This window comes from Saccostrea echinata, unplaced genomic scaffold (genome assembly GCF_033153115.1).
Source record: "Saccostrea echinata isolate AGI-Se365-2 ecotype Australia unplaced genomic scaffold, CSIRO_AGI_Sech_v1 ptg000040l, whole genome shotgun sequence".
In the NCBI taxonomy this organism is placed as follows: Eukaryota; Metazoa; Mollusca; class Bivalvia; order Ostreida; family Ostreidae; genus Saccostrea; species Saccostrea echinata.
In genome coordinates, this window is record NW_026889789.1 from 6,410,763 (window position 1) to 6,436,850 (window position 26,088).

The 26,088-nt window shown below is 36.5% G+C and overlaps 2 protein-coding genes across 2 annotated transcripts; both read left to right on the forward strand.

The window, feature by feature from the left end:
* Positions 1 to 11,330: 11,330 nt before the first annotated feature.
* On the forward strand, positions 11,331 to 13,249 carry LOC133200556 (uncharacterized). Its single transcript, XM_061336338.1, has 2 exons — positions 11,331 to 12,469; positions 12,724 to 13,249. The coding sequence occupies exons 1-2, from the start codon at positions 11,331 to 11,333 to the stop codon at positions 13,247 to 13,249; spliced, it is 1,665 nt and encodes a 554-aa protein (XP_061192322.1).
* An 8,322-nt stretch (positions 13,250 to 21,571) lies between these two features.
* On the forward strand, positions 21,572 to 22,984 carry LOC133200557 (uncharacterized protein F54H12.2-like). The gene has a single exon (XM_061336339.1). The coding sequence runs from the start codon at positions 21,572 to 21,574 to the stop codon at positions 22,982 to 22,984; it is 1,413 nt and encodes a 470-aa protein (XP_061192323.1).
* Positions 22,985 to 26,088: the final 3,104 nt, after the last annotated feature.

A 26,088-nucleotide genomic window follows, 5' to 3' on the forward strand; every position in this document is an offset into this window, starting at 1 on the left:
TGATGTAAACGTTTGCGTTGTGTCTTTGGTTGTTTTATTCCAAGTGCTATATGTTAAAAGGAAAAGATGTGTTTATCTTCAAGCCAGACCTAGAAGATGTGCAATTCGATTTATCAGTAGACCATCTACTTACACATTTCCACATGATGGATGGGCAAGATAGCAATGATGTTCTGTACTAATTCTTAGACAGACTGGAACTAAATAAAAAAACATTGAATTAATAAATCTAAATACATAGAGAAATATTTTAATGAATTTGAGGATGTCTTTGAAATTATTAATCATAGATGAAGTTGTCCTTACATTTGTATATTTCGTCAATGTTGAAATCAATATCTGGACAGCCCATTAGAAAATCAGAGCAGTTACTTCTAGACAGTTGATTTCCAGTGGTTTCCAAACAATAACCTAAAACATTTTGAAATGGAGAATTAAAAAGCTCAAGATAACTTTATCCTCATACTTTCATTGGTCTAACGTGGAAAAAAATATACTAAACTTGTCCTCAGAATAAATTTTGACATAATTGTTATTCACAATAGTTGTTGGTTACCTCCTTTTTTTACATTCCTTGCATTGATTTTTGCTTCATGATACATAAAAATAAGCTCAAGATTGGCGCACAATATGATGGTCTTTTAATAGTTATTTGATAAGTATTTAGAAATATGAAAAAAAATTATTCCTGCACAATTTGAATTTTTATGCCCCCGGATCGAAGATTCTGGGGTATATAGTTTTGCCCTGTCCGTCTGTCTGTCATTCTGTTTGTCCGCAAAAACTTTAACCTTGTCCATAACTTTTGATTGGTTGGACTTATGACTTTCATAATTCACACGTGTATTTCTTGTGACAAGATCTTTCTTTGGGTACCATTATATTTGACCTTTTGAGCTTGACCTTGGAGTTTGACCCTTTTTTGCAAAATTTTCTGAGACTTTAACCTTGGCCATAACTTTCGAACAGTTGGTGCTAGGGCTTTGATATTTGATATGTCTATTCCTTGTGACAAGACCTTCCTTTGGATACCAAACACTTTGATCCTTTGACCTTGACCTAGGAGTTTGATCTACTTTTGAAAAACTATAACCTTGTCCATAACTTTTGAATGGTTGGTGTTAGGACTTTCATACTCCACATATGTAATCCTTGTGACAAGACTTTCCTTTGGATACCAACCATTTTGACCCTTTAACCTTGACTTAAGAGTTTGACCTACTTTCGAAAAACATTGACCTTGGCCATAACTTATGAATGGTTGAAGCTAGGGCTTTCATACTTCACATATCTAATCCTTATGACAAGACCTTCCTATGGATACCAACAACTTTGACCCTTTGACCTTGACCTTTGATTTTGACCTACTTTTGAAAAAAAACTTTAATCTTAGCCATACCTTTTAAATATATGACGCTACAGCTTTCATACTTCATATGTGCATTCCTTGGGACAAGACTTTCCTTTGGATACCAACAATTTTGGCATTGATCTTGACCTTTGAGTTTGATCTACTTTTAAAAAACTTTAACCTTGGTCGTAACATGTTAACATTTGGTTCTAGGGCTTTCACATTTCACGAACATGTGTATCACTTGTGACAAGCCCTTCCCTTGGGGCCCCATTTGACCTTGACCTTGATGTTTTACTCACTTTTAAAAAAAAATTTTGAACAAATGGCCCTATGGCTTTCAAATTTTACAAGTATATTCCTAGAGACAAGACCTTTTTTTGGGTACCAACATTTTTGATCTCTTGACCTGGAGCTTGACTTGCATTTGAGAAACTTTAACCTTCGCCATAAGCTGCCATACGGGGGCATCAGTGTTTCACAAACACATCTTGTTTTTTATAGTTATTCGGTTAGTACTAGGAGGTATGAATAATTTGTGCATTTTATACAAGCCTAGGGCTTTTTTTAAAATTTGTATTGCATTTGATTCTGTAAAACTATTTGGCCAAAGTATAGTCAGTTGGTTATTGTTTCTTAAATCATCGATATGGCCCCTGAGCCTTTCTTCTTCAACATAATAGGATAAGTAAAAGGAGGGAAAGTACATCAGTGTCATACCAGTTATTCAAATACATATATTTGGTTTGTTTGTTTCTTTGTCTGTTGCTTAGCGTCCCTCTCGAGAATTTTTCACTCATATGGAGACGCCACCACTTGCCGGTGGAGAGCTGCAAACTTTGACCTATACTCGGCACTCAATTCCATTTAGCAGTGAGGGCTTTTTTTCGTGCCAGCACCTACTGCGACACAGGACCTTGGTTTATACGGTCTCATCCGAAGGACCGGTCTCCACGTCCCACAGTGGGATTCGAACTCGCGACATCATATATTTGGAAAGGGATTGTTAAGAGATGGGCTGAGGGACCTTCTTCCTGTCCTCTCCTCGTCATCGATGAGGAAAGACCAATCTAACAGTTATTCGAAAGAAATATTTTAGAAATAAACAACGTTTTGATCCACTGATTGCGCGTCGACCCTTTATGACGTCACTGAGAAATTACGTCGAACGTTTATGACGCGAGGAACCCGTGTTTATACGGATATAGATACGCGTTGCTTTTAATAGTGTTATATAGAAGAAAACATTTGCAAATGTAAATATACAGAAAATATAACGTCACTGCGAGATTAAAACGACGTCACAATTTCTTTGACATTATTTTGCGGGATTTTTTCTGGTTTACGCTTAGTGCGCGTCAAATACAGGATTGCGTGTATTGAAATTTATTCAATTTTTACATCAAGAAAACTATGTGGTTTTAGAAATTCTTTATTTTTACATGTATATTTTGTCCAATTTTAATCATTCATTATTATGATATTTTAAAGAGATCGTCAATAAATACCAATGATCGATTATGAAGAATGAATTCATAAAACTCAGAAGCGAATTCAAATCAGATGAATAATCCTAAACATTATCGATAGTTTGTTAAATATTTTCTAAATAATTAAGTAAAAATATAGAATATAGATCAACATTAGTAATTTTCATTCTCTGTCTTATTCTTCATTTGCATTCAACTTTCGCTCAAAGTTCGAAACATGAAGCGTACCACGTTCTATTAATTTTGCCTCTGCAGCCCGCGTAGATTTTTCTATTCCTAAATTAAATAAAAAGCAAGCTATATTCTTTCAAGAATGGTTCTCACTTAGAAAAAAAAAATATCATAAAACAACTTTTACCCATGAATTTGAATTTAATTTATTAGAATTAATTCTATAGAAGTTGTATAAATATTTCATTTTGGCATTAATGTTGACTGAATGATTAAACACATATTATGCTAATTGATTTAATTTTTAATTAATAAACCAGCAATTAGGAAAAAAGATCTACCACTAAGCTGTTCAGTGTAATGCGCTTAAGCTTCTCTGTTAATTTGGCCAAAGGGCCGAGACAATACCTTCCGGTCTGATGTTTTAGATTGGCGGAAGTAAAAGTCTTTATGGCTAATTTTTGTGCGTAGCCCACTTCCTTGCCGATAAATGATATAGGAATTGGCTATAAAGTGTTGTTAATAAAAAAAAATCCTTGGTATAGGAAAAGTTATAAAATACAATCTTAAACTGATAAATATATAGATCAAACAAAAAATATAATTTGTATATATCAGAGGTAATTTTAAGCAACATTTATTTAATTCTGTAATTCCATACTTTATGGATGAGATCGATTAAAGGGAAAAAAAATATTTGCAGTTTATCGGAAGTAAACTTTGATAAACGAATTTAACTGCGTCAATATCGAATAAAATTCTGAAAAGAAAATAAATTAGGGTTGTATTCCATATTCTGTTGGATCGATCTGATATCGGGGTCATATAATTCCAACGATTTGTCGGACAAGTCGATACTGGCAATCGTGTTTTATACAAAATAGACATCAGGGAACTTAAAATTGCATTTTATACTAAAATTATGCTGTAAAGTTAAAATACATACGAACAATGTTTTTTATTTATTTTATGAAAGAAAGTGAAAGGATAATGAGAAGAGAATTCAAAATTTAATTCAAACCAATACAATCATACTATTAGAATGTCAGAAAAAAAATTGCTCCGTATTCACATCTTAGTATCCAGCTGTATTGTTCATGTAAGATGAGATTTAGATGTAATGTTCACCATGATATATGGGATATTCTATAAACTAGCAAGAAGGGTGTTTTGTAAAGGAAGACTTCGGTTGGCAAGGGCATTGTTTTCTTTTTCACTAAAAAAAAAATTTGCTTTTGCTTTTACCATTGGGTAATAAATCCATTTTTTTTTTAGAATTACAAGCATAATGAATAAACATACACTTGACAAAGATTAAACGGGGTTTGGAAACAAGTTAGAAACATTTTTATCCGTCTCCTTAATTACTAAGTATTTGTTTTTGTAAATAACACATCCTTTTTTTGTTGTTCAGAACAAGGTTGAAACTATAAATATAAGTTATTATCTTATAGGCCTATGTAAGATTTTTTTTTTGGGGGGGGGGGATTTCAAGGGGAAAGGATACGATAGATAACTGTTTATGAATATCTGGATTTTTGGGGAAGTGGGTGGGGGGTGAGGGGGTTACGAATTAAGATATTAAAAGATAAATACACTCAGTATAAACTATTTTTTATAATACAGGATGAAGAGTATATCCCAAAATGGGTCCCAAAAGGTTGTGTCTGTTTGTAAACAAGGTGTTAATAGTTTGTCTGTAGGCTAATCTTGTGACTAAAATTTGAGAATGAATGTCAAAATCATGAACACCTATATTTAGAACACGAGAGGACAGCACACACGACTATTTATCCGATTAAATGCAAACCGTGCCCCTCCCCTTCTTACATATCTGCTTTTTGCATTTGTAATCTACGTGCAATTTTTGGGGGGTGAAATATCAATGGCTTACTGACAACGGGAGAGCGAGGGGATTACAAAATTATTACACACTTATTTGGTTATTATCTATTTATTTTTAAAATGAAATTTTCACTCTTTCATTTTCAACAATCCTGACTGTGTTCCTTTAAAATCGGGGTTAATTGTAATAGTGTTTTGGTGGGGAAATGAATTCCTTAGGTTTTGAAAGCGAAGACGTTAAAGATTTCTTCAAATTTTTTTTTAGGTAATGTTAATAGAGGATTTTTGTATCATTTAGACTCTGCTCAAAACAGTTTTCTATGCGGCTTTTTTGGCAGTCACATACACTACAGTACGATGTCACTTCGACTCTTAAAGGCCAAAATTATCCAATATATATTTGAGCTCGATGACATTTACATATAATTCCACAACAGAGTATTTTTGCATTCATGTATTTACATGTGTTTGTAAAGTCTTTAAACATGATACCACGACAAAAAGTAAATAAGTAGCTCTCATTCTTCATAATTTATAGATTTCATGTAAGCTCAGATGGTTAATTATAGAAAATCCAAGTCTTTACATGCCAAAAAAAAAAAACCCCAAAAAACTAGCATTTTAAATCCAACCATATTTTATCAGTACATGTATATACAGAACTTGTAAAATCTCTTGCTAAATGTAATCTTTGAAAATGTATTATTTATGTACATGTACACTGTACATGTAAAGTTCAGTAATGGACGTGTGCGTTGGGTCATACCCAGCGGTCCCGCGAGGTACTGGTTAATATATGTTGCGATATCATTGCCATAGAGAAACAAAGAGAGAATATGAAACCTGCCTCTGGTCTTAACACCTTATAAATGTAATATACAGCATGCACGGATGGATGGGTGGGGTGGGGGGTCGGACCCCAACTCACCCCACCCCACCCCTGGAATTTGCGGGATCTTGGATACGCAGCTGTGCAGGTGTCCTTAAAAAGCCAGAGATTCATGCCTGTAAGATTTCTTAATTTAAAGTGTACTAAAATAATCTGTGTTTAATATCTGACAATATATGGTTCCTCGAATAGGGTTTGGGGTCGTGTTGCGAAGATAGAACTTGTTCTACACATCAATCTATCAAGAAAATATAATAGGATCAGGTATGTGATAATTCGACGGGGGAGGGGGAGGGGGTTCGACATAATGTGGGTAAACGTGTGGGTATGTCGGGGAAATGGTTTGATAGTGTGCGGATAATAAAAATAATTCACACACCCTACATTTGTCTATATTGAAGGCAAACTTCATCTTTGCTTTTGGATTCAAATCAAAATCAGAGTCAAATTTGGAAGCAGAATTCTTTTTTGTTTTCCAATGTCAGACTGATTAAGTAATAATGAAAGTAATAAACAAATGACAAAATTTTGTAATTTTTTAAAAAAAGAAAATTATATCACTAAAAGATAACGCTATTTTCTCTCTGAATGTGGGGAGTGGGGTGTGTTTCTTTCATTTGATCTGTATAGGAATGTAATAAAAATATTTTATTAGTATAACTTGAAATATATTTTATAATAGACGTTTACGTATGTAAATATACGTAATATGAAAACGTATTTTGATCGCGCATTTAAGAATTAATCACATGCATGGAAAAAAGTACATGTGCACATGTATTATGTACATGTACATAATATAAGGATTAAATAAATGTGTTAATGCCTTATTTAACTTACATTTAAATGCAAATGCTTTTAAATTATTCAATCTTTTTATCAAAAAATGCTGTGAAAATTTATTAATACTGAAGAAAATCTCAATAAAAATAGAGAGAAATCACGCAACATTTATGACGTCGCCAGGGACATATATGTCCCTCCCGCAGCGAACGGTAAAAGGACATATATGTCCTTCCCGCAGCCAGAGGGTTAATAAACTAAAGTAAAGTAATAATAATTTATCCACTTTATCTCCAATAAATCATATACAATATAATTATATGGTATTTGCTTATTAAACAAAGTTATCTGGATACGAACTGTGCCGTCTTCAAATATTCTTAATTTTTTTGTTTGATGCTATAGTGACGCGCCATGACGTCATCGTCATCGAAACTCTCTGAGGAAAATTAAAAATAACAATATTATGAAAAAAGAGAATGTTTTTACATTAATTTTATAATAAGAATGTTTTTCTTATGTTTCTAAAGTTCTTAAATTCTTTTTAAATCGTTCTTGAAATAGATACACTATTACAGAAATTCCGCTTTGTCTGAATGTAAAAAACCCTAGCGTGAAGAGTTATCTTTCTTTGCAACAATATGCGTAAAAATGAACAAATAAATTAAAGATATAGAGCTCTGTTTAATTTGTAGAAAGTTTTATTTTACAATTAAACACAATGACTGAAAGTATCATTTTTTTTAAATTAAAAATTCCGCAATCACCAATCTTAATCATTTTAGATTTCTTTTTTTCCCAGAGGATTTCATCAAAAACTAAATTTTATTCCTTTTGCACAACGTTCCATATATATATATATATATATATATATATATATATATATATATATATATATATATATATATATATATATATATGCAACTTGGTGAGTGCAGGTTCATAATGGGAGAAAATAGAGAATATGCAAATATAACAAAATACTGTCTACTACTAAAATCTAAGTCCAGAAATTTTGTGTTATTTATATTTTTTCAAAGTGCGTAATGTGGCTCCGTGGTAAAAAAAAAAAAAATGATGTACACTCTCAACGCACTTTGAAAAAAAAAATTTGTCCCAAATTTTACACACTAGTAGTATAAGCAGCCTGGATGGGGGGGGGTCAACTGAGTGCACTTTTGTCCCCCCCCCCCAGATCCTGGATAGGGGGGTCAACTGAGTACACTTTTTTTTGGCCCCAGATGACCGGTTCAATCTAGTATACATCCTGGAAAAACCCAAGTAAAAAGGGGGGTCTACGTTTAATCTACGTATTGTGCTGAGTCAGGCCTAGGCAATACACAATCTTGGCATAGATTCAAGTATACCATTGTGACGTCATGTGTGTCATTCACACAGAGCTCTATTTTCTGAAAACGGAAAAAACAATAACACAGTCAAAAGTGTGTAAGATGATTTATTCAAGTAATGTACATAATATTTACTTTTTCTTCTGGAGTTTCAGGGTCTTCTCCGTCTGGGTAGTAGGAACTTTCCTCTTGTTGTTAGCCTGCTTTTGATCCTGACTAGTCTCTATTTTCTTTTCTAGATTTCCAATCTCATTCATTATCACTCCTCTAAACACACGAATCTCAGTAATCATGTCTTCTTTAAACTCACAAATAGTCTGTTGAAGTATCTCCATTACATTGGTCATTTGATCTAAGATATCACATATCAAACTTCTTTCATTTCCTTCAATACTATCCTGTGTCTCTGGTATGAGTGCAGGTGAATTCATGGACTTTTCCTCTGCCATATTTTTACGTCTGTCTAGTAACAAATGCCCACTAAGACTGATCCTAAAATATCCACCTCTGCTTTATATACCCTTTTGTACGTACTGTGTACGTCTCAATACTTAGTCTTGGATCAGCGAGCTACCTAGGCATTGTGACGTCATACACTCTATAAATACAGCTTTTCTCCGACTTTCAGCTCATTTTGTTGTCAGATCTATCAAGATGAATTTTGATAGTGCCTTGAAACAATTGTTACATGCACAACAACTTATGAGATGGAAAAAACGAGAGAAAGAATTAGAAAGAATTATTTCTCGACAGAGAACCAGAGAATTAGTTCTCAGGAAAAAAAATGCGAGATTAATGGAAAGATTAAAGAGAGCCAAAGCCAACCGAGCTCAACACCGTCAAGTTTTAAGGAATGTACCTGAAGAAGAAGAACCATCCCCATCACCACCTCATTCACCACCACCACCACCGAAACCAAAGGCCATTTCCCAGTATTACCAAGTGAGACTCAATCAGGCCCGGCATTCCAGAAAATTTAAAGCTGAAGAAGATGTCTACAGTGTGAATTTTAAAGAATTTCCAGAGGAGGAAAACAGAGGCTTTGTTCGGCGATTATTTAGGGACATGCTACAAAATGTCAAATATCAAATGCAGTGTAACCCTAACGATTATGTACGCCTGAACATTCACCACCCTTCTCTGGATTCCGACATTTGGTACGAGTTTACGCAATGTAAACATTTGAACGAGGACGTCATTTTAAACAAAATAGAAGCCGTGCAACAATCTAAGAAAGATTTTAAACTGGGAGACGGGTCTATGGAATTCGACATGTTTCATGTCAAATATCCAGAAGGCAGTGGTGGACAGAATACTAAACACCTGATAAGGAGAGTTTTAAAAAGAATAAACGATGCATCGTTCAGATCGACAATCCTTGGGATAAATTTTGTCTAGCACGAGCCATTGTAGTCACCCGGTTACACAGTGAAAAACCGGAAAATCCAGAGAGTTTAGTTGAATGGGAAAAACAATGGCTACGTATGCGGAAGGGTGATTACAAATATTTAGACCAGAAAAATGAAGCTATAGCTCTCATGGAACAAGCCGGCTGTGATATTCATCAGCCTTGTGGACCCGAAGAATGGGGAAAATTACAACAGGTGTTAGCCCCTCGCTATCGACTGAAAATATTTCAGTTCAAGTCCACCTCCTCTAAACTCAGTTTAGAGCCCCTGTACAAAGGCTGCGGAGATGGAACTTGTTTAAACATTCTGTTAGACGATCATCATTACGATGCTATTTTGTCTATGCCAGCTGTGACGGGTAATCAATACTATTGTGATCATTGCGATGTGGGGTACAAGAACATCACAGAGCATCGTACCAATTGTCCTTACCGCTGTTCATTTTGTTTAACGGACACGCCCTGCCCTCCAGACGGGAGCCACATTCAATGTAGCCAGTGCCAGGGATTTTTTCAGAGCAGAACTTGCTACGAAAACCATTTACGGCCTCACAGTAAGAATACGGCCACAACGGTATGCAGTTTAATGGGACGATGCGAGCATTGTGAGAAATGGATGCCTAAAAAATTACTCCCTCATCATCATTGCGGAGGACAGAAACAATGTAAGATCTGTAAGAAAACTGTAGACACGGATCATCAGTGCTACGTTCAACTGAAGCCTGAGAAAAAGAAAAAGAAAGGCAAAGAAACATTACAGTTTTATATTTATTTCGATTTCGAATGTACACAGGAAAACGGCATCCACGTCCCTAATTTATGTGTGGCACACCGCGTATGTCAGCATTGCGGGCACTTACCCATAGAAGATCGCTGTCCTCACTGTCGACATATGGGACCCCATCAACACGTGTTTAAAGGACCAGATACCTTAAAACACTTCATGGACTGGTTATTACAGCCCGACACAGGGAATAAGAATTCTGCCTTATTACACGACGAGGCCATCATCATTGCCCACAATTTCAAAGGATATGACGGACAGTTCATTTTAAATTACCTAGTGCATTCCGCCTGCATGAAACCTACGGTAATCATGAACGGCAGTAAAATTTTATCCATGCAAATCTGCGGATTAAAATTCATCGACTCTTATAATTTTTTACCTTTTGCTCTGTCTAAAATGCCCTCTGCTTTCGGATTCACCGAACTGAAAAAAGGGTATTTCCCTCACTTTTTTAACACTGAACAGAACCAGAATTATGTGGGGCCTTATCCACCGGCAGCATTCTACAATCCGGACGACATGTCTATAAGTGGACGACAGGCTTTTTATCAATGGTACGAACAACAAGCCGGAAAAGTGTTTGATTTCCAGAAGGAATTTTTAGACTATTGTATTTCAGACGTCGATATTTTACGACGATGCTGTGCTCAGTTTCGAGCCACTCTCAAGACCTTGGTCCATGTAGACCCCTTCCAGGAATCCATCACTTTTGCCAGTGCGGCCAATTCAGCTTACCGTCGAGGATTCATGCCCGAAGATACCACTGCCATCATTCCCAACATGGGGTATCAGCCTGCGAGTCAATATTCCGCCAAAGCCTGTCGGTGGCTAACCTGGATGAGTCAACAGAGCGGATCTCACATACGACATGCTAGAAACGGAGGAGAAGTCAAGATCGGAACTTATACTGTAGATGGATACCAAGAAGCTACTCGTACCATCTACGAATTTTACGGATGCTATTGGCACGGATGCCCTACTTGCTATCCGAATTTACAGACCGAAACTCATCCTCACCGGACACAATTTACTTACCAGGAATTACACGAGGAAACTTTAGGGAGGAATACGGTCTTAGAGGAAATGGGGTATTCCGTACATAGTATCTGGGAACACGATTTCGATCAACAAGTACAAAGAGAGGTGACATTACAGAATTATGTACGAGACCTGGACATTCCAGATCCTTTGAACCCCCGAGAAGCTCTGTACGGAGGCCGGACCAATGCTACAAGATTGTATTGTTAGGAGGGGGACATGAGATACGTGGACGTCTGTTCCTTATACCCTTACGTATTAAAACACAGACTTTTTCCCCTAGGCCATCCTCAGATCATAACAGACCAATTCCAGGACGTGAGAACTTATTTCGGCCTCATTCATTGTCGGGTCTTACCACCCCGAGGGCTTTATCACCCCGTTTTACCTTATCGCACGGGAGACAAGTTATTATTTCCATTATGTCGAACCTGTGCGGAACGACAGGTCTCTACTTCTAAACATCGATGTCAACACACAGACCAGGAACGCAGTCTTACAGGTACTTGGGTGATTACAGAATTACATAAAGCCCTAGACATGGGATATACTTTAGAGCGGATTTACGAGGTTTGGCATTTTCCAGAAAGCAGTCAAGATTTATTCAGATCTTACATCGATACCTTCTTAAAGATCAAACAGGAAGCGTCTGGATTCCCACCTGATTGTCAGACAGAGGAACAGAAACTAGATTACATTCGTAAAGTAATAGACAGAGAAGGCATTAGAATGGACCTATTAAGTATAGAAAAAAATCCGGTGCGAAGAACGATAGCCAAACTCTTTTTAAATTGCTTGTGGGGAAAATTCGCTCAACGCCTCTTATTACCTAAAACTCGATACTTGACCGAAGAAGAGGAATTACAGCAACTCTTACAAGATTCGACCATTGACATCAAAGGGATAGAACTCTTAGAAAATAAAGAGCAGCCCGAATCGGACATGATGCTGGTGAATTATCAAGAGAAACAGGAATTTGTAGAAGAGTGTCCCTTCGGAAACGTGGTACTGGCCTGTTTCACTACCGCTCATGCCCGATTACACCTCTACGAGACTTTACAACCTTTAGGAGATCGGGTCCTTTATTTCGATACGGACAGTATCATATACCAACATAAGGAGAGACAATTTAATCCTACCCTTGGCCATAGTTTAGGAGAATGGACCGATGAATTAGACGGGGACCACATTATCAAATTCATGTCAGGAGGCCCTAAAAATTATGCTTACCTCACCGCCAAGGGAAATTCCGTGTGTAAAGTCAAAGGATTGACTCTTAATTATCGGGCTTCCTATATCGTATCACCAGAGACATTAGAAAAAATGCTCAAGAAAGAAATGGATGAAATCCAAGTCTCGTATCCTTACAAAATACAGAGGACTCGCCAACATGAAGTCAAGACAGTACCTTTAGAAAAACAATATAGAATTGTCTATGATAAGAGACAATTAATGAATGATTATAATACTTTACCTTATGGTTATTAAAAACATACTGTATTTCAAAATGTGTTTTTATTATTGGGGAAACCCCCCCCCCAAAAAAAATGAAGGGGGTTATAAAAAGGGGGCAAAAATATTTGAACACTTCAGTCATGGCTGATCATTCTAGGGAGCCAGAGGGGCTTCCTGTTTACCCTAACTATGCTCTGCTCTTAAAGAGAGAAGCTACCTTTAAAGAGGGATGGCCCGAGTCTTTAAAAGGATTATTACCCAACCTAGCCAAAGCCGGATTTTATTACAGGGGAGTGAGTGATAAGACCATCTGTTTTCATTGTGGTATGACTTTAAACTGCTGGAAACCTACAGACGATCCTTATGTAGAACATGCTTATTGGAACCCTAATTGTCCTTACATCAATACCTATAAAGGACGTGAGTGGGTGATGATCATATTCATTAACCATTTACTCCGGGTGGGATACAAAGTTTCACCTGAAATTAAACCTCTACTAGAGCAAACCTCTACAGAGATTCAGGCCACAGGAAAATGTCACATTTGTTTAGAGGGAGAATTACAAATGGCTTTACTCCCTTGTGGACACGTATGTTGCTGTTCATTATGTGCTCCCACCTTCCGGTATTGCCCCATTTGTCGATCCGATGTGAAGAGAACCCAACGTATATTTCTGTGTTGAATAAAAAGGATTGAAACCCTATTTTTCTCTTCATTTATCATCATGCAACCTGACGAGACACTCCCGTCTTTTCAATTAAAACACGAATTTACCATGGTGGTAGCAGGACCATCTAAATCGGGGAAAACGGAATTTGTTAAAAAATTAGTGGAAAATTTACATTGGATTACCCCCATGCCACAAAAAATAGTCTGGTGTTATCGGGAATGGCAACCTGCTTACACTTCTTTAACAGATCAGGTCTCCTTCATTCGAAATATTCCAGAAGACGATGAGAAATTAATAGCCAATTTAACTATTCCTCACTTACTCATTTTTGACGACATGATGGGAGGAAAAGCCATCGAATCGATCGTGGATTGGTTTACCCGTAAAGCGCATCATCGGAATACCAGTGTGATTTACATCACTCAGAATTTATTTGATCGGGCACCACAGCATCGCACCATTAGTTTGAATGCTCATTATTTAGTGTTGTTTAAAAATCCCAGAGACAAATCTCAAATCAGTGTCTTGAGTCGACAGTTAGCCTTACCTCATTTGATGTCGGCCTATCAAGAAGCCACCAGTGTTCCTCACGGGTATCTCCTGGTTGACTTGAATCCACAGACCCCAGACGAATACAGATTGAGAAGTCGATTGTTTGAATTGTTAACTATACACATGCCACAAGAGTATAAATAAAAATGTACCAACATTAAACTTGTCATTTATCATTATACAGTCGTCATGGGTCCACCTCTCTCAGCCAAGAGTAAATTAGTGAAAACGTTACGACGTTTACAGCGGGAGCGAGATCCTGCCAAGCGAGCCCATTTAATCGAATTAGGGCGTAAAGCCTTATTGAATTGGTTTGCTATGGGAGCTCGAAATTTGATACGTGGAGTCTTACCTATCAATAAACAGACTCAAAAGTTTATTAATAATCATCGTCAAGATTTAAGTATCATAGCCGATAAGTCGGCGAGTGATCAAGACAGAAAAAATGCCATTTTAAAACGCGGAGGAGCCGGATTTCTAGGCGGAGTCATTATTCGTCATTTATTTAAATGGAATGCACCTAAGAAACGACGTGTTCGTCGTTTAAAAAGTGTGGTAGTCAGAGTCAATAATAAGAAACAAAGAGTGTTTCCAGATTGGATGGTCCGAGTAGGAGGAGCAGCTCAAAAGACCAGAAAGAAGAGAAAACCTCAAAAGAGAAAACCTGCTACTCAAAGAACAGCCCCTGGTGGTAGAAAGAAAAAAACGACTCCCAAAACTCCAGCTCAACGAAAAGCCATGCCTGAAAGTTTAAAAAACGAAATCAATCAGTATTATAAAGAACAAAGACAAAAAACTATTGGGGAGTTATTAAAAAAACAAGCTGAAATGAGAATGGATCGTCCTATGGGACCCATAGGCAGTCAAAGAGCTCCCGATTTAGAAATGTTTCCTCAAGTCAATGTGGGAATTCACACTCCTAGAATTAAAGTACCCATTCACACTCCTAAAATAGCACGCTTTCAACCGCTGATCGCTTCTACACCTCAACTTCCTAAAGGAATGAGATATAAATGCCGATATTGTTCTAAATTCTACGTCACCCAGAAAAATAGAGACAAACACGAGAAGGCCAAACACGACATGTATGCTCCTCCTTGAGAGTATAAAAAGGGGAGAAACCTAGGACATATCCTCATTTTAACCCCAGGATGGCTAAGAAGAAGAAGAAAAGATGCTGTTCTACACGATCAAAACCTCACTGGCCTCTTTTAAGAGTGTTATCGGGCCCTCACTATTCCTCTCCATTAAAGACGGGTATTTTAAAACATTGTTCTGGAGATTGTATTCTCAAAATCTGCGAGATCGTGTACAACCTATTAAAAGGAGTGTTACCTCTCAGTTCGGCTCATAAACGAAAACTAGCTCCTAAGAAACACATCTTCAGGAGACTGGTCAAACCTCAATCTGTTCAGAAACGACGAGCTTTATTACTTCAACAAAAAGGAGGAAACATTTTACCCCTTTTAATCTCAGCAGCACCTTTATTGTTAGGTGCCGGTCAATCCGTCTATAAAGTCCTCAAGAAGAAGAAGAAAAAAATATGAGTCGTAAAATGGTGTTAGTTCCTGAAGTCTTATTAAATGATCTCAAGGCCAAATTACCCAAACCTCCGGAATTTCAATCCACCATCAGTTTAGGTCAGGAATTGGACGAGATTACAAGACGTGAAGATTTAACCCCAGAAGAAAAAGTCGCTTTATATGGCCAGGAACTTCATCGATATAGGAATTATTTACAACAAGCTAGACAGGAGCCTATTTCTAAACTGAAAATTCCAGCAGCAGCTCCAGCCCCAGCAGCAGCTCCAGCCCCAGCAGCCGCAGCAGCAGCAGAATTACCAGCAGCTGAAATTGACGATGAAATCCTTGAAACAGTGAATAAAAACATGAAGAGAAAAGCTGGATTATTATTAAATCATTTAAAGAAAAACCCTAAAGTGTTAACTTGGAATAAAGAAGGTGAAATTAGTTATCGAGGTCAAAAAATTCCCGATTCTAACATTGTGGATTTAATGGCTGATACCAGTAGTATGAGATCTTATTTTCGTAAAACTCATCCGGTTCCTACAGGATTAGAACAATTTGCTCAAGCTTTAAAAGAGACGCGTACTCCTCTGGAATACGTGAGCAATGGAAACCTTATAAAAGCCATGCAGAGACCTGGAAAAATCAGTACTCCTAAAAGTCACGAAATAGACGATAGTGGATTTTCTTCCTTTTTTGACACTCCAGTGAGTAGACCTATAGAAGATCGAGGAACCGTCATTAAAAAACCCATTTCAACCCCTGGAGGGACAAGGGTAGGATACAAATATAGTCCCTTTAGAGCTCGAAAGGAATTAAAAGCCAAACTCGAAGAAGAAAAGAAATTAGGACATGTCGATGAAAATTGGCTTTCATTGCCTAAAATATGAAAAAGAAACAAGTAGAAGATATTTTAAAAGAGATTTATTATGATCCTAAAAGAGGATACGGAGGAATACAAGCTTTGTATCGTCAGGTCAAACCTTTAGGAATTTCCCTGAAAAAGATTCGAGAATGGTTAAAAGAGCAAGATACTTATACCTTACATAAACCCATTCAAAGAAAATTCCGGAGACAACAGACTAGAGTGACCGATATAGATGAACAATGGCAATTAGATTTAGCATATGTATCCAGTTTAAAGAAACATAATGATGGATATACTTTTTTATTATGTGCCATTGACGTCTTATCTAAATATGCCTGGGTAGTGCCTTTAAAACAGAAAACAGGAAAAGAAATGATTCGAGGATTACAAGAGATTTTTCAACAAGACGGTCGACGTCCGTCCGCATTCAATCGGATCAAGGAAAAGAATTTACCAATCGAGAATTCTTACAAGCTTTTAAATCCGTTCATTTTTTTACCACTCGTAATACGGACACTAAAGCCAGTGTCGTGGAACGATTTCAGCGTACACTCAAAGCACGCATGTGGCGTTATTTTACTCGTCATAAAACCAGACGGTATTTAGAAGTTTTACCCGATTTAGTGTATGCTTACAATCATACCTATCATCGGAGTATCAAAAGAGCCCCAGTTCAAGTGAATGCTTCTAATGTGTTAAAAGTCTGGAAAACTTTATATGGGACATCTAATCAGAAACAGTTTCTTAAACCTCAGTTTAAAGAAGGAGATCAGGTCCGCATCAGTAAAGCCAAACGCACATTTGAAAAGGATATTTACCTAACTGGACCACAGAACTGTTTACCATTTCTAAAAGAGTTCCTGGAAGGTATCCTTACGTGTATAGAGTGCAAGATTATAACGGAGAGGAATTAGAAGGGACTTTTTACGAAAAAGAATTACACAAGATCATTAAAAAAGACGACGTGTACGAAGTGGAGGAAATCTTGGGGTATAAAAAGCAACGCGTCGGGAAAAAAAATCATTCAAGAAGTCAAAGTTCGGTGGAAAGGATATCCCCCTAGTTTCGATTCATGGATTTCCCAAACGGATCTCATCAAATAACTCCTCATTGGAAATTTTGTGGAGAGAATATTCCTCGAGAAGAAATCGTTTATTTCGCCCAATTATTTATCTGTGTATCTCTTATCATTACCAGTGTGGTCATGTTAGCTTTACATGATCCTAATCGAGAATATTGGATGGTATGTGTCAGTTCTTCAGTAGGTTATATCATGCCTAGTCCTACGATGATCCATCATACCCCTAAGAAGACCACGAATGCACAGGGTTAATGTCTAAAAATAGATACACCACAGAGTATATATAAAATGGGGAAACAACAAAGATTCATTTCTGATCTGACTGAGGATAGAGTAACATGGATTTTTTAAGCTCAGAGTATCGTTGGAAAATGCAAGAGCATACAGGTTCCACTAAAAAAGGAGAATGGATGAAAAATAAAGATGAATGTATCCAAGATTTCATGGATAAGAATCCGGGAGAAACAGGAGTCAATGATGTGTACCTGTATAAGAGAATCAAATTACCGGACCATCAATGTGGACAACTTATAAAAGTAATATTAGGGCCATGCCAACCCCAGTATCAGGAATTCAAATGGAAAGTAAAATACGTTTTCGCTCACAAACCAGAGGGACCAGAAAGGACCTGGATTCAAGGGAAATGGATGGAAGAAATCCGTGATTGTATCAAAGATTATGTAAATAAAGTGCTCAAAGAAGGATACGACATCATGGACTGTGCTTGTGAAACAGAATATTTGTACATGAGGAGAACTTTTCCTATTCAAAAAGAACTATGTCAAAGTGTTCCATGTTTGTTACTTTAATGTTATTGTGAATTAAAAACCTAGAAAAAAAATGTCTTATTTTTTTTCTCTTTCTTCAACTATAACATTTTTGTGACACATGACGTCACAATGCATAGCTAGCTGTGACTTGAATCTCTGCCAAGATTTTGTGTGTATTGCTTATGCCTGACTCAGCATAACGTAAATCAAACGTACACAGTAGTATCTCAATAAAAACGTAGGTCTAACACATTTTTTTTGCACACCACCCTTATAAATAAAAGGTATATAAAGCTTAGCTTTGAGTACACTGCGCTCAATCATGATTTTTTCGTGGAGACTGATTTATTTGATTGACGTAGAAAAGTATTACTGTCATTACTGTGATAGGAAAATGAACCAATGGCGTACATTTACGGTGTATGATTATCCCGGATGGCATCACAGAACTTATCGAATTTGCGAGCATTGTGAAATGCCTTTTCCTCACTGGTTTGTGGATGATCCCCCTTCTATGGAGACCTGTGGATGTAACTGGTGTGTGAAATATTTCACATGGAAGTACGGGGCAGAGAATATGGTGCTCTTATGGGTCAAAGTAACGAGAAAGAGAGCTTTAAAGAAATGCCTGACCTGCTGGGAGGAAAATACGGAGGGGAGATGGAAGTGTCAACAATGTAGACAGTATCCTTGCTGTGGGAAATGTGTTGAGAACTTTGTCAAGACTTGCTACAGACTTTGTCCCTTATGTAGATATGAAGGAAATAAATCATAAAAAATAAATGTTGTTGGGTTGTTTTTTTTTTTTTGAGATACTAAAAATAGATTGGATAAGGTTATATATAAAGAGGTATGACCCAAAAATTATTCATTCTGAAAAAGTCAAGTCTCAAAGTCAGACGCCAAAAAAAAAAAAATATGCAGTATCGTTGGTATTGTGAGACTTTATTTGGATGTATTTACATGCAGGGACCCTGGATGAAAACTAAAATAGGAGCCATCCTAGATTATTTTGAAAATCATCCAGGAACATCGACTTAAGATGTGTGGTTGGAAAAAAGACAGAAATTCTTGCATCCTAAAGGATCTAAGGTGAGGGTAAAAATATACCATCATTATCAGCAGTACAAATGGTTGATCCTAGGTCGTTGTAAATTCCAGACTCGTGTGGTTCTGGCTGAAGGTGAATGGTGTTGGAATATAGAACACTGTCTTCGTGATTTGTTCTGGAACCAGCAAAAAGATGGACTGATAATTCCTAGCTATTACTGTCCTACAGAGTACCTGTATTGTCGTATTCCTTTTTCCCAGATTAAAGATAGCTTGGAAAACGAAGAGGGCCAATGTTTTGAGACCGTGATTCCTTACAGATCCGAAGAAGAAGAAGAAGTGTAATAATATGTCCAATAAAATTTTAAAACAAAACAAAAAAAAATTGTTATAAATAGAAGGGTCCAAAGTTATTTTGTCTCAGTATCTCACTGAACATGGCCGAGAGCAGTAGTTTTTACATGACTTTACCCAGTGATGGGTCCATGCAATCTTTTCCGAGTAATACGACTGCTCAATTTAAAATCTTATTACCACAAACAGTAGATTTAACAGATGGACAATGGGAAGTGGCTTTAACAGAATTGATGTATCCCATTGCATTGAAAAACATCACAGAAGAGGAAGCTTATTTTGACATCCTGCTTCCTCAGTTTTATAATCGAAAAGTCGAAGAACCTAATGTTTTTAAATGGGGCAGATTTAAAATGAAAACCAAAAAGGCGATGCCATTAAGCCAATGTCCTGTACTGTTAGATTGGGACCATACTGAATTTGGTGATCTCATAAGCAAAGATTGGAAAGACCAAAAGATGGAAATTAGGCGAATTCACTTTAGACCGGGGCCTTAAATTCATCCCATGGCTTTAACAAGTGAAATCAGTCTTGGACTGGAAAGAACTTTGAAAAAATTGTGGAAGTTTTGGGGTGATTCTAAAAAAGAGAATGTCATGAAATTAACCTATCATGACAAACATGATAAAGTGATGTATCAGTTTATCGGGAGAGAACTTAGAAAATATCCCTTATGCATTCGTTTCCCCATAGCTTTAGCTTATAAGTTAGGAATAGAAAGTAAGAAGGTGATGCCTCAGAACGATACAAAAAACATGACCAAATGGATCAACGTGAGTTACATGGGCAACAATACCGTAGATTTATATGAAAATCTGAAATCCATGTACGTGTATTGTGACTTGGTTGAACCCCAGACGGTAGGATCCAATGCCTTGAAATTATTAAGAGTGGTTCCTTGTACACTCAATCTGGAAGATAAAAAACAAGCTAGATGGGAACCCGTTAGAGCGGAATATTTGAAACTGAGTAAAAAACATTTCGATAGCATTGAGATTCATATCATGACTCCTTTAGGGACTCCCATGCCTTTTTTAAATGGAAAATCAGTCGTGAAACTTCATTTCAGAAAAGTGTACTGAGATGAGTGTACATCTTTTTTGTTACATCTTATTGGGAGTGACGACTTGTCTGGTATGCTGTCTGTATTGTATTCAACCTTAAGACAGGGAGGTATAAAAGGAGTCACTTGAGTGCATTTAGGTCAGTCTGACACGAGTCATGAAACATGCAGTATCATCCCGGATTATTGAGACAAAGAGGACACGGACAATTTGTCTGTCATAAAGGTTTATTACGTCAAAAAGGACACGGTGTTGTAGGTGGAATTATCTCTGGATTGGCTGGAGCCCTTACCCCTAATCCTATTGGATTACCATTACTAAATCTTATTCCACGCAGTTTGCTTCCACCGTTATTACGCGAGGGTTTAAAAAAAATCTCAAAGAGGAGGAAATTATATAGAATTCCTGTCGGGAATGATACCGAACTTACCTATAATATCCCCGGGTTTTAAAAAATCTCAAAGAGGAGGAAATTTTATAGACTTTCTTTCGGGAATGGTACCGAACTTACCTATAGGGATGACTTTAAAAGAAGCTGTCCAATTAGGCTCAGGCCGGCGGCGACAAAGAGGTCGAGGATTACTTAAAGATCTAGTCAAAATGGGTCGTAATCAAGCCTTGATTGCCGGAGCTAAAGTAGGAGCAGATGTGATTAAAAAAAGGAAAAATATCAAAAATGCTCTTTTAACTCATGGACTCAATGCCGTTAAAAATACAGGCTTATTTGCTCTCAATAGAGGAGGAAGTTTAGCTTTTAAAAAGATGAATAAGAAAAGTCAAAAAGGTAAAGGGAGAAGAAAAAGAAGAGGAAGACGGCAGAGAGGTAGAGGAGTTGTGAGAAATTTACTGATAACGGGAGCTAAACATGCCTTGACTGCTGCTGCTAGAACGGGGTTAGATGTGTTAGAAAATAAGAGATCTTTAAAAGACGCTGTTAAAACTCTCGGAGTACAAGCCCTGAAACAAAGATTGAATCTAGGTAAGAAAAGAAGAAAAAAGACACCTGTGTTAGCCTGAGGAGTGAGATTGACCTTCATTTGTGAAAAATCAATCCTAGTAGACAGACATCATGTTGCAACCAGATTCCTGTGCGTGTGGGATGAACAATTTAGAATTGTTCCAAGTCCCCCCGACTAATATTGCTTTAGAAGACTCCAAATGGGAAGAATATTACCCCATTTCCAGTACTTTAGATTCGGATACGGCTCCTATTGAATTTGAAATTAATGGACAAGGAGATCAATATCTGGATTTATCTCAAACGTATGTTCAAATAGTGTGTAAATTTACCAAAGAGGATGGTACTAATCTGACTGGAGCTGGCAGTACTTGCGCCCCGGTGAATAATATCTTCCATTCCTTGTTTACGGAAATCGATCTCAGTGTCAATGGAAAAATAGTGACTCCTGGAACCGATACTTATCCTTACAAAGCTTATCTGGAGAAATTACTTTCTTACAAACCCAGAACTTTAATGACCCAGATGAGAGCTTGTAGTCTGTGGGAAAAAGATACAGCAGGACACATGGACGAAGTAGGAGTAGCAGACCTTGGAGTGGCTGAAAATAAGACATTTGATGTAACCAAGGGTTTACTGGGTGCTGCTGATACTGTGACCATTAACCAACCTATCGTCCCAGAGTTACCGGCCAATTCTAAAAACGAAGGATTTAGAAAACGTCACCAGGCTATAAATAATAGTAAGAAAATAACCTTGTATGATCGTTTACATCTGGATTTATTTCAACAAGACCGATTTCTACCCAATGGAGTAGATATCCGTTTGAGATTTAAACCTCAGTTCTATATGATGATCAAAGATGGAAGTACGGGAAAAGTCAAAATATTGAGCATGATCTTGTGGGTGAGAAAAGTCAAACCCACGGCCGTCATGATGAATGGTATTAATCAAAGTTTGAACACTCACAGAGCTAAATATCCATTGAGAAGAGTCGAAGTGAAAACCTTTACCATACTCACAGGAACTCAATCTAAAATCACGGATCATCTGTTTCAAGGCCAGATGCCTAAACGCATCACTTTAGGTTTTGTGGACAATGCGGCATTTAACAGAGATAAAACTAAAAATCCGTTTCATTTTCAAAACGTGGGAATTAAGAAATTAGATGTCAGTATTAACGGAGAGACCATGAGTACTCGTTGTTTCGAACCTAATTTCAATGAAGATTTATATCTGAGATCTTATCTGAGTTTATATCAAGCACTGGGAAAATTAGGAGAAGATTGGGCCCCGGACATCACCCTAGAAGAGTATAAGAACGGGTACACTTTATGGGGCTGGGATTTCACGAAAGATCAAGAAGCGCAATCGGATAAATTCCACATCATAGAAACCGGAAATCTGAGAGTAGAAGTCCAAATTACGAACAATACGGTGAACACCTTAAATTGTGTGGTATATGCAGAATTCGATAATCTGTTAGAAATTAACAAACAGAGAGAAGTCAGTATTGATTATTAATGGATACAGGACAGTTAAAAGAAGTCTTATCCAGAGAATTAAAGAGTTCTTTTGGTGGAGTGTACCCTTTAGATTTATTACCGGATCAATTAAGACCTCAAGAAAAAGCCATTGTGGTGAATACGGATCCTCAAGATAAACCTGGAGAACATTGGGTATGTTTGTATTTATCCAGTCCAGTCATCGAATATTTTGATTCTTATGGATTTCCTCCCTTACAAAAAGAAATTCAAGATTTTATCCATCGCCATGCTCAACAATGGATTTATAATCCGTACCGATATCAACCTTGGAATACAGATGTATGTGGACAATATTGCGTGTATTATTTACATCAAAGACACAAGAAGAGAAAAACCGCAGATGAGTGGTTATTCCCCTTGGACCATAGTACAGCATTACAAAGAGATCATTATGTAGCTGAATGGTTTAAAGACACTTATCATAAAAGACCTACGGGTCATGGACAAACTTGTCAATGTTTCTATCAAAATGTATTGTAATTGTTGTTGTTATTGTTATCAATAAAGAATTGAAAAAAAAAAATCTATTCTTTTTTTTTTTTTTTTTTTTTTTTTTTTTTTTTTTGATAAAAAGGGGTTTCCCCATGATACTAAATAGAAAAAAAAAGGTATAAATACAAGGTGTAAAATGAAAAATATATCAGTTATTGATTTGTCTTAATCATGGGTAACACGTCTAGTCAAGAAAAGAGTAAAATTCAATTTGGAAAGAGAGTTCTGAGAGAGGAAGATGTGGATAAAGGTATACCAATTCAAATACAGGAGGATGGGACTATTGAGATCCTTTCTCATGAAAAATATAATCAATTATGTCCAGAAAATGATAATGATGGGAGAGATTACATTGAAAGACCCTTGACTACAGAAGAAGAAGAAGAATATACCCATTTATTACCAAAAAAAGATTATCCTGAAAGACCTTTGACTGTAAAAGAAGCTGTGTCCAAAAAAAGTATTTTGAGAAAAAGAAAAAGATTGACACAGGATTGTAAGAGAAAGAATCATTGTAGAATCTGAATAAAAATTAAAATTATCTTTGAATTGTTATCTATATAAAAAGAAGTGTCACCCCCAAAAAAATTTCATTGTTTCAAACATGAGTCTGACTGAAGGATGTATCATCAGAACTCAATTGTTGAAAGACATTAAAACTCATTATGAGAACCAACATAAAGAAGATCCAGGCAATCATTATATTGCTAAATTTAAAAAGGAGAGATTTAGAAGAGCTGCTAATTGGATATTTAATTTAACTGGAGGTCACCAGGAAGATATAGATCAAATCATTAGAAGTGATTATCAATACTTGATCTTACAAAAAGAAATGCATCCAGAAACAGAAAACTTCATCATGTGAGAGGATTCCTTCAAATGAAACACTGGACCCATGAGAGAGACATGTACAAAATCATTCATGGGTTAACCTGTTTTGATATGTCTCACAGCACACCAGAATTAGAAAGAACATTTTATAGACAAGGTGACAACTATGAAGAATATGGGACTTTAAAACCTGAAATGAGAAACAAAGAATTAATTCTAAGAGATTGTAGATTTACTTGAATAAATAACATGGAGCTTGTGTGTGTGTGGTTTTTTTCCCCTAGACTGTGAATCAGTATGACGTCATAATATAAGGTTTTGTGTAGTGACTCAGCATAACGTAAACAAAACGTACACAGTAGTATCTCACTAAAAAAAACGTAGGTCCAACATTTATTTTTGCAGCCCTGAGGGTATAAATACAAAGGTGTGTAGATGATCATGATCAGTTGACCCTAACCATGAGTCAAAGTCAGTTTGGAAAAAAAAAAACTATGGATATAGAGGAGGAGAAACAACAGTTATTAGAAAAAATAGAGAGTATGAATATAGAGGAGGAAAAACAACAGTTATTAGAGAAAAGATTGATCATGCCTATGGAAGAAGAACATTCCAGTCCTCAAAGAAGAATGGAAGTGAAAACTCTGGAGGAGGAAGAACCCTGTAATGTTTACTTGCCAGCAAATGAGAATATCCATGACCCAAAGGACCCATACAGAAGTTACAGAGTAGCCACTAACTGGACATTTGTTTTAAATCAAGTGAAAGAAGAAATAGAAGATATAGACATTTTTCTGAACCTTGAAGATGAAATTCAATACTTGATCCTAAAAAAGGAAATTCATCCCTGGACAGGAAAAGTGCATCAAATCAGGGGATTCATTCAAATGAAAGAACCTGTAGGAGGACTGGATGTGCATAAAGTTAATCTTACAGCAAGATTTGATATGTCCCACAGTACACCAGAATTAGAAAGAATGTTTTACAGGCAAGGTGGCAACTATGAAGAATATGGAATTCTGAAACCTGAGAAGAGAAACAAAGAATTACTACAGAAATGGGAAACAGCAAAATTGTGCCTGGAGAAATTTTCAATGTAAAAAAGAGAGATGATTGAGTATCTGGAAAATTCAAATTAAAATTTGTTAACAGTTATTGTTGTTGTTATTTTGTTCAGGTTATATATAAAAAGGTGTGACAATGAAAAAAAATTATTCCTAAACATGAGTTTACAGGAGATACCAGGAGATTTATTAAACTTTCCTGTAGAAGCTATTGTACATCAATGTAATTGTTTGACTGTAAAAGCTCATGGATTGAGTCAAAGTATAGCTATGAAATACCCAAGAGCTAATCTCTATGCGACCCGCAGACCTTTAAGGTCTAGAAATTTAGCCCTAGAAGAAGATAGAGGAATTCCAGGCACCCTTCAAGTGTTTTCTTTACAAAAACCTGTAGTCATTTGTCTGTTAGCTCAATGGGATTATGGAACAGGACATTATAATCGCCTACCTTATTATCAAGATACACCAGAAAATAGAGAAAAATGGTTTCAAGCTTGTTTACAAGAATTGGGCACTTTACCTTACCAGACTTATGGCTTTCCTTATAAAATAGGATGTGGTTTAGCAGGAGGAAATTGGACACATTATAGACAATATATTGAACAATTTGTACACACTTATCAAAAACAAGTGTACATTCTTCATAAACATTGACTGTGTGTGTGTGTGTGTTATAAAGATTGTGTTATAAAAT